This window comes from Alligator sinensis, unplaced genomic scaffold (genome assembly GCF_000455745.1).
Source record: "Alligator sinensis unplaced genomic scaffold, ASM45574v1 scaffold347_1, whole genome shotgun sequence".
Taxonomy (NCBI): Eukaryota; Metazoa; Chordata; order Crocodylia; family Alligatoridae; genus Alligator; species Alligator sinensis.
Window position 1 is genome coordinate 1,030,311 of NW_005841922.1, and position 17,418 is coordinate 1,047,728.

At 43.8% G+C, this 17,418-nt stretch overlaps 1 protein-coding gene across 3 annotated transcripts in view; it reads right to left on the reverse strand.

The window, feature by feature from the left end:
• ALPK2 (alpha kinase 2) overlaps positions 1 to 17,418 on the reverse strand; it is an 87,898-nt gene that overhangs the window by 33,521 nt on the left and 36,959 nt on the right. For all 3 annotated transcript variants that reach the window (XM_014517712.2, XM_025198458.1, XM_025198459.1), the window contains one exon: positions 1,072 to 4,024. In XM_014517712.2, coding sequence (XP_014373198.1) covers positions 1,072 to 4,024 — 2,953 coding nt within the window. The remainder of the gene's footprint in view (positions 1 to 1,071; positions 4,025 to 17,418) is intronic.

Here is a 17,418-nt window from a genome sequence, read left to right on the forward strand (position 1 = left end):
CAGCCAAACTGTGCTTTGGGCCTGGAGGGACTGTGGTCAGGTTCTTTGGGACAGTCCCCCAGTGGCATCACCATGAGATTTGGGGTAGCCCAAGAAGTATTTTGCCCCATAATCTCATCCAAATCTGACCTTCATTTAGGGCTCTATACTTGATGTGGGATATTATTTTATATATTAATTAGTATATATGCATAGCTAATGAAATTCTCTCTCTTTAGGATGTGGAAGTCATTAATAACAAGTTTTTATTGGATCTAGATTAGCTTTGAAAAAGGAACCGGGAACCAGGAATAAAGAATAAGGAACTAGGAATAAGGAATAGGGAATCAGGAATAAGGAACTGGGAATAAGGAATCAACTTCAGCCTCATCTCTTTGGGTTTTGTCTTTCTAGACTTTGAGCACCTTGGGACAGAGACCATTGATCTGATTCACCTTTAAATTAGGTGGCTTTTAATGCCATTTTCAGGCCATTGATTTCAAAGAGTTGAGCAGGTTTTATACTGGTAAAGGGTGAACAGAACCAGGTCTTTCATAGTTTCATGTCTGTATGGCACTGTTCATATCAATGGTACTAGTTAAATAACAACAACAATTTATCAGCATTAAAAACATTGTATACCCAACAGAATGTAATTACTTTAGGGAAACGCAGGGTGTAACAAAATTGTGAAAGTAACACTAGGCAGGCATAGTTTGCCATGATATTACTGTGTTTGCTCTGGTTATAATGCATGAATTCTACTGGCAAAATCATTGCAACATAGATTACATCTCCCGGCTTTGACTTCAGTAGCAAAAAGCAGCAGCAGAAATTACTTTATAAACTGTATTAAAAATTCATAAAACATAATGCATTTGCCAGCTAGGGGAAGGCAGCTGTGGGCTGATCAGATTTGCAATATACAATAGCTGTACTTATTCGCTCAGTGAATGGAAATTCACATAAATGAATGCAGGGCACCTCTGTCTGACTACATTTAGCTGAAGGAGACTTAGCAGATGCATCTATCTGGATTTCATACTATATTCTGAGATAAGTGTGAAATGGGGAGAGAAAGTTTCCTCCTACCTTTACTGTCCTTTCTGGAAGGTAATTTTATTGTCTCCACCCTGTCTTCTCTATGAACTGCACCTGCTTCTGCTTTCAGGACTTTTTTAACACAGCTGGAGTTCTTACTGACGTTTTCTTTTTCTTCTTGTCGGGGTTTTTTTGATGGCATTTTCTTCTTAGCCCCCTCAGCTAGTGGCCCATTACATATTACTTTTTGCTTACTCTTCATATCCTCTGGCCCAGCAAGAGCTTGTGATACTTTGCAGGGTTTTGATCCCTCTTGAGTCTTTGTCCTCTTTTCTCTGGATGTGAGTGAACCATCTATGGTCACTGGTAATGTGAACTGCTGAGATTTGCTTTGGAGTAGCTGTTCCTGCAAATGATGGGTGTTCTCTGAGACACATATTGGGGGACTTACTAACCCCCCTGTTAAGCATGTTGATGGAATCAAGTTTTGACTCTCTCCAGCTGTGAATTCCTCATTTTTATTATGCTGAGTAGCCTCAATTGCATATTCAATCCCAGGCATGTTAACAGATGCTCCAAACTGCTGACTGGAAGGTGTTCTGTCTGAATGGGACTGTCCAGGGCTGTAATTCCTAATATGCTCCTCTTCATCTGCATTAATCAAAGCACGCATATAAGGCTCCACTTCAACTTCATCTGAACTATAGTCAGTGACTTTTTGGATTTGTTCAGTTTTCTTTTTACACAAAATTGCCTCATCCTTGTTTTCATCAGCAATAGCATGGCACTGGTCCTGCAGTGGCTCTGACATGGTTTCCAACTTGTTGAAGTTTTCCTCAGTCTTTATTTTCATTTGGGTGGGTTCTGGCTGCACTAGATTTTCTACACTAGAGCATGCCATTGCCCATGTGTTGACAGATGGTCCTTCAGTTTGGTTCCTGGGTTTTATAGTTAAAGTTTCTCTTAGATTTGCTTGTTGGGTACCAAGGATGGAATTGTCTACCATATCAGTGGTATCTTTACAATCTTGGTTAGCTGTACTGTTGTATTCATTTCCTATGCTTGCTGGTTGAATGATACTAAGTATTGCTACATTTCCAGATTTACAAGTGTTACTTACTGGAGAAACCATTGTTAACTCTCCCCAAGTCTCAAAACCCTGGTCAAAAGAGGTGGCATTTCCTTCTGATGCACTGTAATAAGAATCTGAAGGCTGACATTCTGAAATATGGTTCAGTATAGGAACAGCTAAAATCACAGTCTTTTGCTTATCATCTAATCCAAGATCCTTCTTACCTTTGTCCATTTTATTTTCTTCATCTTTGGATTTTTCCAGGAACATTTCACTTATAAACTGATCCTCTGTTGAGGCCTTTTCTTCCACACTTATCTCTGCTGTCTTGTGAACCTGAGCTACGTTTTCTGATGCATCTCTAGATGTTGCAGATTCAGGACTCATGACTGAGCTATGCAGATACATTAGATGACTGCAGTCCTGTGCATCTGAAGCAGCTTGAAAAGCTTTCCTGTCATTATCTCTTGAAGGATCAGAATTACTGTCATTTGCAGTGTTCTGGTCTGACTCATTTTCTTTCCCATGACAATTCTCTTCAGAACTTTTACTGCCTGCTGTAACCGATGGGTGCTTTTCACGTGTAAATTGACTGGTATTTTCACAGGAGGCATTTCTGAAAAACTTGTCTTTTTGTTCAAAGTCAGGATTAGTGTCCTCGTTTCTTGCTGGGTGACAATGTGTATCATGAGTGTCTTCAGTGGACAGTTCATTTCTACACTTAGCTATAGAATCATTTATGAAATGTATGTTCTGTTCAATGCAAAGTAACTGACTGATAGAATCATCCATTATATACATTGGGTTTTCTTGGTCCCGCTCTAAGTGAGGACTCTGAGCAGTCATTAATCTTTGAGGAGATTCTGTATCACAAGACTGGAAAGAATTATCATCACTAAGCTTCCCTTTCTGTGCAGCAGATATTTGAATAGAGCCATTAACATTAGTTAATGTTTTGTTTGCCTCCAGCTCTGAGCCCTCCTCTGCATTTAAGATATCATTTGTTAAAGAATGAATGGCTGGTGCTTCTGCTTTATTTCCAAAGCTGGAACACAGACATATACCATCTGTTTCCACAATTTGTGAAAGAGAAATCTTTCCTATGGATGTGCTGCTACATGCTTCATCTGTTTTTAGCAGGCCATTGGAATCACTACGGTCCTCCTTTTCTGTTCCTAATTCACTTGCCAGACCTATGACAGGTTCATTATCTTCTGTCATATTTACTAGCACAGGATGTTCAGTACAGGCTGCTTCTGTAAAGTGTAATTCTGAGGCTTCGACAACTGCAGGTCTAATTTCTAGGCTTGTGACCCCTTTGTTTTCATATGGGAAGGGATAGTCTGAATCTTCTTCACAGAGAAGTTTCAGAAGCTCATCATGTACTGCCAATAAATCACTGCCTCCACACTCAGGTTTCACAGATTCCAGGACGGCTTGGCAGTCTGCTTCAAACACATATTGATCACACAGTTCATCATAGAAGGTATTTGCATTGCTGCTGTCATGAAAATTAGCAGTAGATGTTTTCCTTCTGTTCCTTTGCTCGTCACATATATCTGTAGGAGCAAGGACAGCACAAGCACTTGCTTGCTTATTTGTAACAGAGCTGGTGTCCTGTAAAAAACAGGGTGAGATGTCACTGCTTGATGCAGTATTGTTACTTGTAATATTAATTCTTTGGTCCCAGCACGGCAGTTGCTGTTTGCTGTGCCCCATATCGTGGGGAGCATTTAGATCAGTGCAGATTTGTAATGTGGTATGTTCCGTTTGCAATAGGTTTTCACTGCTATTTGTTTCCAAAGCTGGAAGGCTGGCTGGTGCACTGTCACTTGTTGGAGAAGTCATGACATTGAATCTTTTGTCTATTTCAGGTTTCGTAGACTGTTCCTTATAGCCTTGTGTCAAGCTTTTGAGGTTTGTTTCTTGCTTCTGCACCAAGGAAAGGAGGGGAAAGAGATATAATTGTATTAAGTATTTTAAAAATGAAATAATGCCTGCAAGAGGTCTGTACTAGAACCTTGGATCCAAACATCCTTGCAGAAATTTTGGTCAACATCAGAACTGCATGGCTAATACACATCTCTCTAATTGACTGAATCAAAACCCTGGCCCTAACCAGTCTTGAAGTTGAGTAAATTTAAGATCTGGATCCAACATTTGTAAAACATCGGTCTAATCTGGTAGTGAAATTTGTGTTTGATCTAGTCCAGTTTAATAACAAATAAATAACAAGTAATCGAACCTAACCTTATCACTGATTCTTACACACAAATTGACCTAACAAATGAATTATACTGCAATTTTATCCCAAGCTGAGTTTTTATACTACATAAAGGAAGAAGTGCCAGATACTCCAGGAAATCCATTAGGAACATTGTGGTTTCCAATATATTTTTCTAGTAAGGCATTTGCATACTATAATGATGGGGTACAGTATAAATCAGACAGACAGGTTCTTTCTTTGTGAGAGTGGTCAAGACCAGATCAGTGAATAAACTAATAAATGATATATTGTCTCAAACACCATTAGGCTCTGAGCCAGCCTAGGCTGGTTTCTCTGAGGTCTGACATCTTTTTCCTTGATGCTGTGGGTTCTGTATCCTGTTCTCATGTATAATAATAGGGTGTTTCCTCATATATTTGTCAATACCAAAAAGCTTCAGAAGCAGAACTAACATTCCACACAAGTGCCCTGCTGAGTGCACTTAGAACAGCTTTATTAACAGTAAATACACATCTCTGGCCCAACATTTACCCACCTTGAAACCTGGAGCATGGGGCCTGCCCGTAGGCCTGGTACTCTAGGCTGGGAGCCCTGTGGAAGTAGCATGTTCTAATTTAGAGCAGCTTCACATAGCACCCAAGCCCACGTATCACGCATTAGAGGGGCTCTAAACTGGGGCACTTCCAGCCCTTTTCCATTGGGAAGAAAACTGCTAAAGAAAGTTGGGGCAGAAAAGGGACAAGCATTTCCCCATGAAATTTTGTTTTTCTATCCCTACCAAAGTAACGCAGTGTGTCACTTCCAATGTACCTAAAAATAAATGTGGCACTGTGTTAAACAACTAAATTCAGTTTACTGCATATAGTAGGGGCATGAATTATTAAGGAGTCAGTCGACATTCTCGCCCACATGAAATGTAAAAAAATTGTAGGCATCTGCCTTGAATAAAGAATTTGTTAAACTCATCAGCCATTCCCATCAGAGCTGGATTTTCACTCCTAATCATTGTTCAGGAATCCCTGCCAGGCTATTGTTCCTCATATTTTTCTGCTCCTATTCAACATTATATCAATTCCATAGAGGCTGAGCACATCTCACCCACAGCAAATGAGAAGACATTTAGTTTTTCCCCAGATGAAAATGGATTGTTCTCTTTTAATGAATTTTCTTTCATGCTTTCAGTTACTGTTGGTTTGCCAGGCCAATACCATATATTCTAATATGTGACACTGTAAACCCCCGCTCCCTCTTGCAATTTAGAGATTATCCTTTGTGTAAAATATTTACTTTCAAATAAATAGCTGCAGTATTATTGAAGGTGGATGGTGTTTCTCCATTAGTGAATTTGATCATGTCCTTCTAATGGATTATTTTAGCAACTACACCAGGAGGAATCAACCCATTGCTCATGACCTACATGTAGCTGTCAGTGGGCATGTCCTCACATGGGCATTTAATGCACATTAGCCCAATTTAAGGCACATTAAGGGTGCGCATCTACATGTCTGTGCCCTTTATGCACCTTAAAAATGGCAAATTTAGGCTATTTCTGCCTAAATTTGATACCTGCATAAAGCAAGTATCAAATTTAAGTGTGACTTATTAAAGCACATTGACACACATGTTGATGTGTTAATGCACATTAACAAAGGGAATTCAGTGCTGGGTCTCTTGGCTGGCTGTCTCTTCTCCTCCAGAGCTGAGCTGCTCTCTGGCAGCCCCTAGCTGCAGGTTATAAAAGCCTTCAGCCATTTTGTGCCTTGGAGCACACAGCACAGGGGACCTGAAGGAGCCAGTGCTGTCTGCAGGAGCCCACCAGGCCCCATGCACCCCACTGGACAGGACCCAGGCAGCCTCTGCCCATCCTGTCCCCTAGCTGGAGCTGCTCCTTGCCCACAGTGAGTATTGCAAAGGGCTGCAGCCTGCTGCATGCCTTGCCCAGTCCTGAGATTCTCCCCAGAGCTGTTGGCCCTGCTGTTTATGGCAGCAGAGCCAGCACCTGTTCCCTGATGCCCCTCACCCCCAGCTTTCTCTTTGCAGGCACTGTGGTGAAGTGGCTCTGCCATGTGGCTCCCCATCGATAGTCATGCTCCTGTCCAGGGTGCTGCTGGCAGACATCCAGGGCTGGCATTGCAGGGACAGCCACACAGGGGCCCAGAAAGCTGGCGTGGGGAGCATGTCCAGCACATCATCCCTGTTGATCCCTGGCTCTGCCCACATGCTCATACCCATCCTGAGTGCCCAGGCCCCCAACTGGACCTGCAAGGAGATACATGACCTTGTGCCACTTTGGGGCACAGCTGACGTCCAGAGGCAGTTCGCACAGGGTGGGCACTTGAATACGCACATTTATGAAGCCATTTAAGCTGGGATACATGTGTGAGGCCACTCCCAGATGGCCTGGAAGTGCCACATGAAGGTCAAGGTCTTGCAGGCACAGTGGGTGGTCATGACCGACTTCATGTGCCTGTAAAACCATGCTCATCCCAAGGGAGCAAGCAGGGCTGGGGGTCTTGTCCAGCTGTCACCTGGGCCCAGCCCTGCCTGGACAGCTTACTATGGTCCCTGGGCACCCGTGCACAGCTGACCTCCAATCTGAGGCCAGGTAGCGCAGGGCCACTGGTGCAGAGCATATTATCTCTGCAGTGTTGCAAATTCACACAAAAGGTTTCTGTCTCTTGGGATGGGGGTGGGGCTTCTGAGGGGAATAAAGGTTTTCATTACAAACATGTACGTATCCTGAAATGGTGCTGGGGGGCAGGCAGGGGTAGGGGGTGTGTGGGTGGTGGGGCAGACAGGTGCTGGCAGAAACAGCTGGGAGCTTCTCTGTGTCCTGGTGCTCCAAGTGGGGCTGGAGCTGGCACAGCAGGTCTTCAAAGGTGGCCTGGGTCATCCAGAATGTGTCAAGTGGGAAGAATTCCCCTTCCTGCAGCACAATGCACTGCCACCAGTTCTGACTGGCACGGCAGGCCCAGAGGTAGTGGTGATGGCAGTCCCAGCAGTGGCATCCTGGAGTCCATGGTCCCTGGGGCTGGCAAGAGCAGCTGTGCAGCAGTGGGGGCCCTGGAAGGCCATATACCAGTCATCCAGAAGGTGGTTGGAGCAGGTGGGAGAGTTAGGAAGTGCTAGGTGGCCAAGTACCAGGCGCACAGAATAGCGGTGGGTAAGCAGGACAGCTGTAGCTGCCCTGAGGAGTGGAGGACCCCGTCCTTGAGCACCAGGTCCAGGACCTGGGGCAGCCAGGGCTGGGAAATGCAGCTGCAGCAGGAGCAGAGCAGGCACGTGCTGCCTGTGTCTCTGCCATGCTGCTGCTCTGACGCCAGAAGCGTCAGTCCAGAGGTCACAATGCAGAGGGTGTGCTTTTGAAATGGCTGCCAAGTGCTGACAGTTGGCTCTGGCTTTAGCATGGCTGCCAAGTGCTGTAGCTCCCTCCAGTGGCCACAGAACTCCCTCCAGTGGCAGGGCTGGACTGACTTGGGACTAAAGTTAGTCCCAAGTCCCACCACATGTAGACACCTGCCAAAAAATGCTTAATGTGCATTAAGCTAATGTGCATTAAATTTAAACCTGCTTAAATTCACATGTAGTTTAAACTTGGCCCAGTTGGTTTAAACTTGGTATCTGAAGACATAGAAGTAGCTAAATAAACCTATTATTTTTCTCTCTGTCTGTTCATTTATTATTATTTGAGCTTCGGTGCCATGCTCCAATAACTGACTTTGAAATGTGTAGCTCAGAAAATGTGTGTCCTGACACTCTTAGCCATGTCAAGATTTTGGTTTGCAGACAGTAGGGTGTGGATGTTTGGCCATCCATGATTTATACCAACTCCCAGTTAACAGATTTGTTCCTTTATTACTACTAAAAATATTAATTACTTAGCTGATATTAACAGCACATGTGATTTTGGTAGGTTATGGTCATGAGCAGGGATATTAGTTTTCTGTTTGCCACAGAAAACCACAGAAAATCATGGATATTTATGTTTTTAAGTGGAGATTGTTTTGCTTTTTCCCATGGAAAACTAGGATCCCTGGTCATGAACTGGATCGGGCTACCAACTGCTATGTGTGTATTGGAATTCCATGGTTTGTCATTCTTGCCAGCTGGTTTAAATTATGAATTAAGAAACTTAATTTTTGCCAGTGTCAAAGGAGATTATAACCTGGATAAAATTAAGGAGCAATTTTGAAGTCCAACAACATGATCTACTCTGAACATTTTGTTTTTCTTATGAAATAGTGCATACTACCTTGCAAGTTATTGCTTATTATATTTCCCAAGAATGAGCTGCAGCTTATGCATATCCATGCCTACTGCCTCCTTTAACAAGAGAAGGTAACATTTTCCCCATGATTTTGTAAGACTCTGCCCCTTTGTGGGCTTTTTATTAATATTACTGACATAATTTTCTGGTTATTATAGGAGACAGGTTAGAAGTAAAACTTTCAGACTGGAATTTAAGATTCATCCGTATTCTGACATGAGTGAATTTGGGCTTTTTAGCTTTACTCCAGCCATGAACCAAAAGGAAGTCACAGTTCCTTCTGATGGCCCACTCCATCCCACAATCCAACTGGCTATTAGTAAACTTGTGATGAGTACATGAGTAGACCTGGGAACTATAGGTTCATAGTGGGGAGAGATGTGGGTGTTAGTGCTAAGAGATAAATCCCAGGAAAGTAAGGCTGAAAGGGACCTCATGAGGTCATAAAGGGTGTGTGTACATGAGCCAGGAGGCTACTCTGACGCACTGTAATTACGGCACATTGGTGCAGACATGATTAATCGAGTCTGCTGGAGCATGGTAATCATCACACTCCAGCCAGCCTCTGCAGCTCATGTATCAGTGCCCCTGCACTTCAAAATGGCAGTGGGCACTTTAACTAAAACTCATTTGATGATACACAAGACACTCTGGGCACTTTAATTATAGCAGCTCTCAGCACTTTAATTAAAGCGCCACCCTCCTCTCCCCCAAGCACGTATAAAAACACCATTAGTCCTTAAACCAGGATCATCCCTGATTAAGCCATCCCTACCAAGTGTCTGTCTAACTTGCTCTTGAAAATTTCCAAGAATAGATGTTTCCCAGTTTCTCTAGGTAGCCTATTCCAATGCTTGACCACTCTTACAGTCAGAAAGTTCATCCTAATCTCCAATCTAAATTTCCTTTGCTTAACTTTGAGGCCATTGCTCCTACTTTTGTCCCCTATAGCCACAAAGAAAGCACATTTCCATCCTCTCTATAACCACCCTTCAGGTGTTTGAAGACTATAAAATCCCCCCTCAGTCTTCTCCTCTCCAAACTAAGGGACCCCAATTCGTCCAGCCTCATAAATCTTGCTTTCCAGCCCCCTAATCATTTTTGTTGCTTTCTGCTGGACTATCCAAACTGTCCACATCCTTCCTGAAGTGTGAGGGCCCAAAACTGGACATAGTACTCCAGGTAAGGCCTCACCAGTGCTGAATACAGAAGAAGAATCACTTCCTTTGATCTGCATGTGACACTCCTGTTAAAACAACCCAGGATGCTGTTGACTTTTTTTACAACAAGAGCCCACTATTGGCTCATATCCAGCTTCTAATCTACTGTAACCCCCAGGTCACCCCCTTCTGAATGGAGCTGAGACCCACATGCTTCTTTCATATTGGCTGAGAAGAGCAAGAGATGGCATTAACAGGGCTGGAGGCCAACTTCTGAGCTGGAAGAAAGGATATATACTGTACTTTGTTACTGAAGCCATCCAGTTTTCTATTAGTTCAGGGTTTAAAAGGTATCATCTAGTCGGCCTTTCTTTTGCTGAGGTGAAGTTCCTGTAACTAAATACTACCATGTGGATGGAGTAGACGCTGCTTTCCTTTCCTAGAAAATGTAGTACCAGATCTGAAGGCAATATAGATGTCTACCGTGGGATTTAGACAAAATGCAGGTATGGAGGTCCAAAATTGATTATCTAACTCCCAAGATGTTGCCTCACTTTGAAGCTCTCTAAACTTTGTCGGCACCTCCATTTTTCACAGTAATGGACCCTAGGATGCTAAAGGTCTGCTTCTGCACAGGGCCAGTCTTGATAGGGCAGAGCACCTTGCTCCTAGTTCACACCTGTTTGAGCTCTGTAGACTAGGCTATCCTCCATCTAGTTCCCCTGTGGTGCTTGAGCTAGGAGGTGTGCTCTGAGGTATCTTAACTTTCATCATGCACTTTCATAGGGAGACTGCACTGTTTGTTATTCCAGGGCTCTGCCTTCCCCTTGAATGACCAAAGCACCTAAAACTTAGGCATTACTGCACGCATCTGTGCGCACATCTACATGTTTATTAATGCACTGTAATTACAGGTACTGACTTAATGCACCATAATTGGCACTACTGTGCATTAGCACCAGCACTTGCTTTTTTGTGATGCTAATGCACAGTAGACTCATTCTACTGCACATTAGCATGGGTTTTGCCTGCTGTGCTAATGCACAGTAGAATTAATCTACTGCACCTTTAGCATCTCGTGTAGACGTGCCCTGCATTGCATTTTTTTGTCTAGGCCTTCAGTTGTTGTTGTCAATGGAAGGAGTAGTATGGAAAAAACTACTCCATTCTTTCCTATTTTAAAGTATGGTGCCAGGAAGTGCCAGGAGGAAGTGCTGATGGAATCATGTTGGCATACACCAGTTCTATACTCCCTGAACAGTTAAGGAGTAAGACAACCCAGATCATAATCACCCAGGGGGAAAAGTCATGGAAAGAGAGAATGTGGTCTTCTCAGAGAGAATCTGTGATGTTACAAGAGGGCAGAATAGTTTACTGTCATCTGCTAGAATAAATGCTAAATTTGTCCTAAAGAAAATAAACAGGAAGGAACACAATCAGGTGTTTACTAAAAAAGTTCATAAAAGGAAGTTTAAAGATGTATCTGAATAGCTTGCAGCCTGTGGCACTCACTGATTAGACAAAATCTGGATTGGATGGAATGAGAATGCTAACAATCCTGTGGCATGTGCATGCTTGTTTGCCTTGTTCTGAACATGTCTTTGAGACAAAGTGCTTCTGCAACCCAATAGGCAGTGCAAAGGCTGAGACAGCATGTTGTTTGTGAATTAGTACCAGAGACTTTCTGGAGTTTGACCAATAGAGTGCTGCTGCATTGTCAATCGTGAGCCCTTTTACACGTGATGGGGGTTTAGTCCTTTAGGGTTGCATTCTGTGCCCCCTAAATTGAAACGGTGGGTTTTAATCTTCCATCACTAAATCTCATAAAATGCTCAGTGCATTATTCACAGTAAATTACTGCTGGGGGCACAGCATAACAATCCACCCCACTGGTCTCTTCATACTAAATTACAGCAGGGGGTGCTGCACACTGCTAATCCCCACTATAGACCAGTGATGTCTATAGCTCATAGACGTAGCTCACTAATATGTACAGATGACTGAAAGTGGTGTGATTTCATTAATAGAATTAATTCAATTGTCACTACATCAATCAATTAATTAATTAATTAATTTAATTAATTGACACATTAATTTACACAAATTTAATTTTTTGAATTTTTTACAACAATATTTTTAATTATTCTTATTTTATTCTTATTCTTTTCATTCCTATCTTTATTTTTATTCTTATCTTATTTTTTATTTTTCCATTTCTGTGTCATCAAGTAAACTTTATTTTGTGTTTAAATACGCTTTTTTTTTAAATTTCACTCAAACAACCAACTCTACTAACAGGGCACTGAAATTCTCTGAGCACTTATAATATGAGCACAAATCTGTGCCCCATTAATTTATTATATATATCTTTGCACGCTTATTGGAGTATTGTGGTGCACTAATTGGACCTCTGATAATGCACTCCCTGTATTATGTCACAGGGTGTCCCAATCCCGGAAGATGCCTGGAACCCCCCCCTTCTGCATCCACATTCCTGCACTGTTGGGGGCATTGTTTCATTCAATGTTTCCCTCCCATCCCCAGACACTACTCATCACATCTCTGTTCAAGTTTCTGTTTCCATAGCCCTCCTCCCCCAAATCCCAGTTTCTTTGGACTGTCCCTCATGCTCTGCTCTACCTACCAAATTCAAATACACATACCAACCATCCAAGCTCCCCCCAGCATGCTAACAAGAGACCCTGGCCTTCTGACTGGATATAAAAGAGACAGGAACAGATTGCCGCTTCATAATTACTGAACAGGGTGCTGAAATTCTCCATGCATTTATGTGGATTTCTTATTTCTTTGTGTGCATATTGGGCGTCCAGTTAAACTGGGACCAGCAGTAGGTAATGCATTTTAATGTCCTTGCTGCATTTCACCCCGTACACACAAAGCAAAGGAAAACCTGTAGACTTCAACCTTCTCTGGCCTCCCCTTCCCCTACCGTCACCACAGCCTGCCCCCGCCACTACAGACAATGAACATATGAGACAGACAGAAGTGTTGCAACAATTTTTTGTTATTGTATTTATGAAAACACTCAACGGTAACTGCTGAATGGTTTAGCTTTCAGTGCTGATTGATCGGTGGCCGCAGAGCACCCTCTCCATCTGCAGCAGCCAGAACGTGTGCAGCCAGGCATTCCCACACAGTGGCTCCTCAACCAGTGTGTTCATGCTGATCGTAGGGAGCACTGTGCCCTGCCTGCCCATGTCTCTGTCTGGCCACTGCCTCCTGCACTTCCTCAGACTAGGACTCACTGAATACATCCCCCCAGTCTTGCAAATATTGTGGAGCACGCAGGCTGCCACAGTGAATGCTGTTATGTTTTCTGGCTCCACCTTGAGTCTGTAGTTCAGTGGCCTCCACCATGCTTTCAGATGGCCAAAGGCTCATTCAACAGTCGTCCGGTTTGCTGAGGAAGTAGATGAATACTGTCTTTGCCAGTCAGTAACTTGTCCTCCAAATGGCTTCAGGAGCCTGGGCAGAAGGGAGTAAGCCACATCCAGTTATGATAGCCTCACTTATGATAAGTGAGGGCACAGCAACACTCCAGATCACTGCATAGGGGAGCCTGGGCAAATATTGTCCTTTCTCCATCATGCCAGGCAGCGGTGAGTTTCAAAAGACATGTGCATCATGTGCACTGCCTGCCCAGCCCGTATAAATGTTAGTGAAGTGTCCTTGCTGATCAACTACAGCTTGAAGGATCACCAAGGCAAATCCATTCCTGTTGGTGAATGACCAGTGCCCCTAAGTTGGGGATAGGATGGGATGTGTGTGCTGTCCAATGGGGCTAGGCGGGGTGGCGTGGTACAAATCTTGGGATGTTTTTAAATACCAAAGGTGATCTCCTACTTAAAAAGGTTGGAGACCACTGCACTAAGAGGATTAAATAGGTAGGGCTGTTGAATAGGGTCATGGGTGACTGGTGCCACCTTAGTTGGGAGAGCACATGCCCCCCAAGTGATTAGTCAGCGAGTGGGTGCGGGGTCCCCCCATGGCCGATCCCACTGACCAGGGGAGGTGTCCCCTAAGGCTGATCCTGAGGTGACCAATTGCTCTGGCCGATTGCTGCTTACTGCAGCCACTTCTGAGAGTGCCTCCAGCCACTTCTGGGAGCACAACAGTGCTCCACTCCCTAGCCAGCACTTGCAGGGGGGCACTGGCACTCCCACCTGCCCATCACCTAAGCTGTGAGTGCAGCTGGTCAGGGGGTGCACCAGCACCATCAGGGGATGCACGTGCACCCTCTACGCATCGCCACAGAATAGGGTCATTAGCATTATAACAGCCCTGCTCTTTTCATGTCATTTTCTACACAATTTAGGCTCCTGTAACTGCCCCTCCTCTAAAAACCTGGAGTGTCCAATGACCCCAGAAACTTGTGATCCACCCAGGGCTGCAGATACTAGTGCTTAGCAGAACAATGAATAGACCTGCCATGAAGTATCACCCCAGCAAACACCCCCAACCTGACAGAAGAAATGGGGGTGCGAGGTCCCCGCACTCTATTTGAATAGGTTCCATTAGCACATGAGCTATGCCAGATATCAAAGCACCAGAACCACCAAGTAATATTGCAGTTACAAATGTCTGAAATCTCCCTACACCTAGTTTTCAATGAGATGCACTTAGCAGAAAAAAGGCAGGTGCTGAGCAGAATACTGAAATGGCTGAACCCTGAATTAAGGGTTGTTGAAGAGGGACATTAGCATTAACAGCATTAACAGCCCTGATCTTTACTTTTCAATTTCTACAGACCCCAGCTTCCTGTAACCACTCCTCCTCCAAAAACTTGAGATGTTAGGTTTTTGGGGGGATAATCCCTAAAATCCATCAAGCATTCAGCAGAAAAAAGGCAGGGCCTGAGCAGACTGAATGGACAAACCCCGAATTGCGCCCCCTCTCCCCCCCCCGACCAAATAGACCCCCCAAGAGCACCGCTGAGCGATTGATAGGTTGAACAGTGTTGCCAGACAGGGGAGGGGGGCGGGGGTGTGCTTAAAGGAACAGCTGCAGTCTCTTCAAGCCGCATCGCAAGCTGCCAGGCAAAGAATTTTGGGTGTGTGCGGCAGTGAGCCATGAACAACTATCTTTCTGGACAGTGGGTGATTTGGGGAACAATTTGGGGGAGGCTATGGATTTCTCCTCACCAAAATTGCATTTTTTTTAAGAAACTTTAATTATACACTCTTCAATACCACACTTCATCCCATAGTAAAAATTAGGTATTTGGCTAGGTATACAGTGGCCTTCAGAGTCTAACTAGGTACCTGAGTGTGTGTAACTCATTGGTGACTTTTACATGTCCCCATTTTGTACCCAGTCCAAAGAATGTAGGAGTCTATATGCCAGCCCAGATGTGGCTCTTGAGCTCCTGCTTTAGTACCTCAGTTCAGTCTCTGGGGGGCTGTCATTCTGACACCCAGTATATCAGCCAAAATGGTGGTAATCCTTCTGTCATTCAGACCCCCAGTATATCAGCCAAAATGGTGGTAATCCTATTAATACAGTCTAGGCTGTTTTGGTTTTTTTACTGTGTTATACCATCACATTGAATGCCGTGTCTTCTTTTATTGCCCGTGTTTAAGTCCGGACAGAACTTCATTAATCAAAGGAATCCCTTGCTTTCTCGTGATACAGTATTTATGTATCACGAGATACATTATTTATGTTGTATTTATGTTGGCAGGTAGTTTTGGGGTGCCTCTTTTGTTTTGAAGGGCCTTTTTCATCCGTGGGGTGGGGGGTGGGGGTTGTTTTGGTTTGGTTTGGCTTGGTTTTTTTGATTAAGTTCAATTGGATGCCTTTCTGCTTTGATATTTGGCTTGCCTCAGGCCTATGGCATTTCCTTTTGTGCCAGACCCTTTTTCTGAGTTCTGACTGGCTGCACAAGTGGGCTGGTTGCATTTTCATCTTGATTGCTTTGCAGTATGCTGAGTTTCTTGAAAAGGGCAATACTACCTTTCACTCACTAGTATTAAATAAATATGCAATGGCAAATACATATTTAAGAAAACATTTGCGGGCACTGATGTCAAGGAAATATTGTGTATGTGGGCTATGCTTCAGCAGTTATTTCGGAGTGCATCTACACAGAATGAATGCAGTATGAAAAGCAGATGGCATGATTAATGGTATATTAAGAATAATGCTGACAGGTACTCAAGTTCCAGATTTCTGCATATGTTACAATTGCCCCAGAGGAGACTTCAGTTACGTGATTTATATAAGTAAACATCAGTCTGTTGCAGCATGTACTAGTTTTTTAAATATTAAATAGCAAATGCTATTGCTTATGAAAAGTGTTGAATTAACGTCTTTGAGTTCTGAAATCCTCTGTGACAAGCCAAGGGTGGCAGCAAGGAGATACATAACAAGGCCCCAGGTAATGATTCTGCACAGGGCAGTGACATGACCTCGGCTTCAGTAGTGGCTATTTTTGTGCCTCCCCACCTCCCAAAGGTGGCCCCTGTGGCCACTGCCCTGGTCACCCCCTGCCCTTCGTTACTGCCCCCAAGAGAAGCCTTTGGAGGAATTACTTCTAGGAGGGTCGGAGAATCTGTTTATTATTCGCCTACAGCCACCAGTATATGGTCTCTCTAATGAGAGTACACACAAGGCTGCATAGAATAGCTAACAGATGATGGTAATAAAGATGGTATGAGAACATAAATAGAATTGGATGGGATTAGACCGAAAGTTGTTGGTTATTATGTAAATATCTGACTATTAAGAGCTTCCTTCAATTTATCCAGAGGGTTAGCTGACACTGGGGCTGCTGTAAGGGCCTGATTTTATTTAACTTCGTTATTAGTCTGGAAAAAGGCATAGGTAGCACATTTGTGACTATAAGAAGTGATACTATTTTGGGACCATTAGTGAAGCCCGAGTACTTATATAAAGGGACCCACAGAAAATAGAAATATGAACAAGAAATAATATGAGACTGAACCTGGAAAAATGCAGGCCAATTCTTTGAGAGAAAAACAATCTTGAACCCCTGTAAGTAAGAGGAGAATGTACCTGAGAAAGTTACAATGCTGATATGGACCTGAAGGTATCAGTGGAGAACAACCTAACCCCAAGTGTACAGGATAGCAAGGGAGACCAATACAACCTAAGGGCAGCATTCAGAGACAGGAGGGAGAGGTAGGACTTCCTGGTGTCACTGGGAGTGCCTACACATGCAATTAATGTAACTGTAAACTCTGGTACAACTTGAAGTACAGTAAATTAATCCTGACGTCACTGTCTACGTGTGCGTTTAAGCACGGTAATTTACTCCATTGTCAGACAGTGCCATTAGACACAGGTACTATCTGACAGCATTATAAATTAGTTTACACCAACCCAGTTGCCACATATGTGTAGACAGAGATGTTTTACTGGCCACATCTACATGAGATGCTGACTGCACAGTAGCCCATGACTACTGTGCAATAATGTTGCATGGCAGAAAGTGTGGCACGACACTACTGAGCAGTAGTCTTGGGCTACTGTCAGTGGTGACGCAGGGGGTGCATGGGGTTGCACATGTACCCCCTAAAAGTGTTGGTGCACCCCCTGACTGGCTGCATTCACTGCTTAGGTGATGGGCAGGGGGGGCAGGCGGGGGCACTGGTGCCCCTCCTGCAAGAGCCATCCAATCACTGCAGTCACT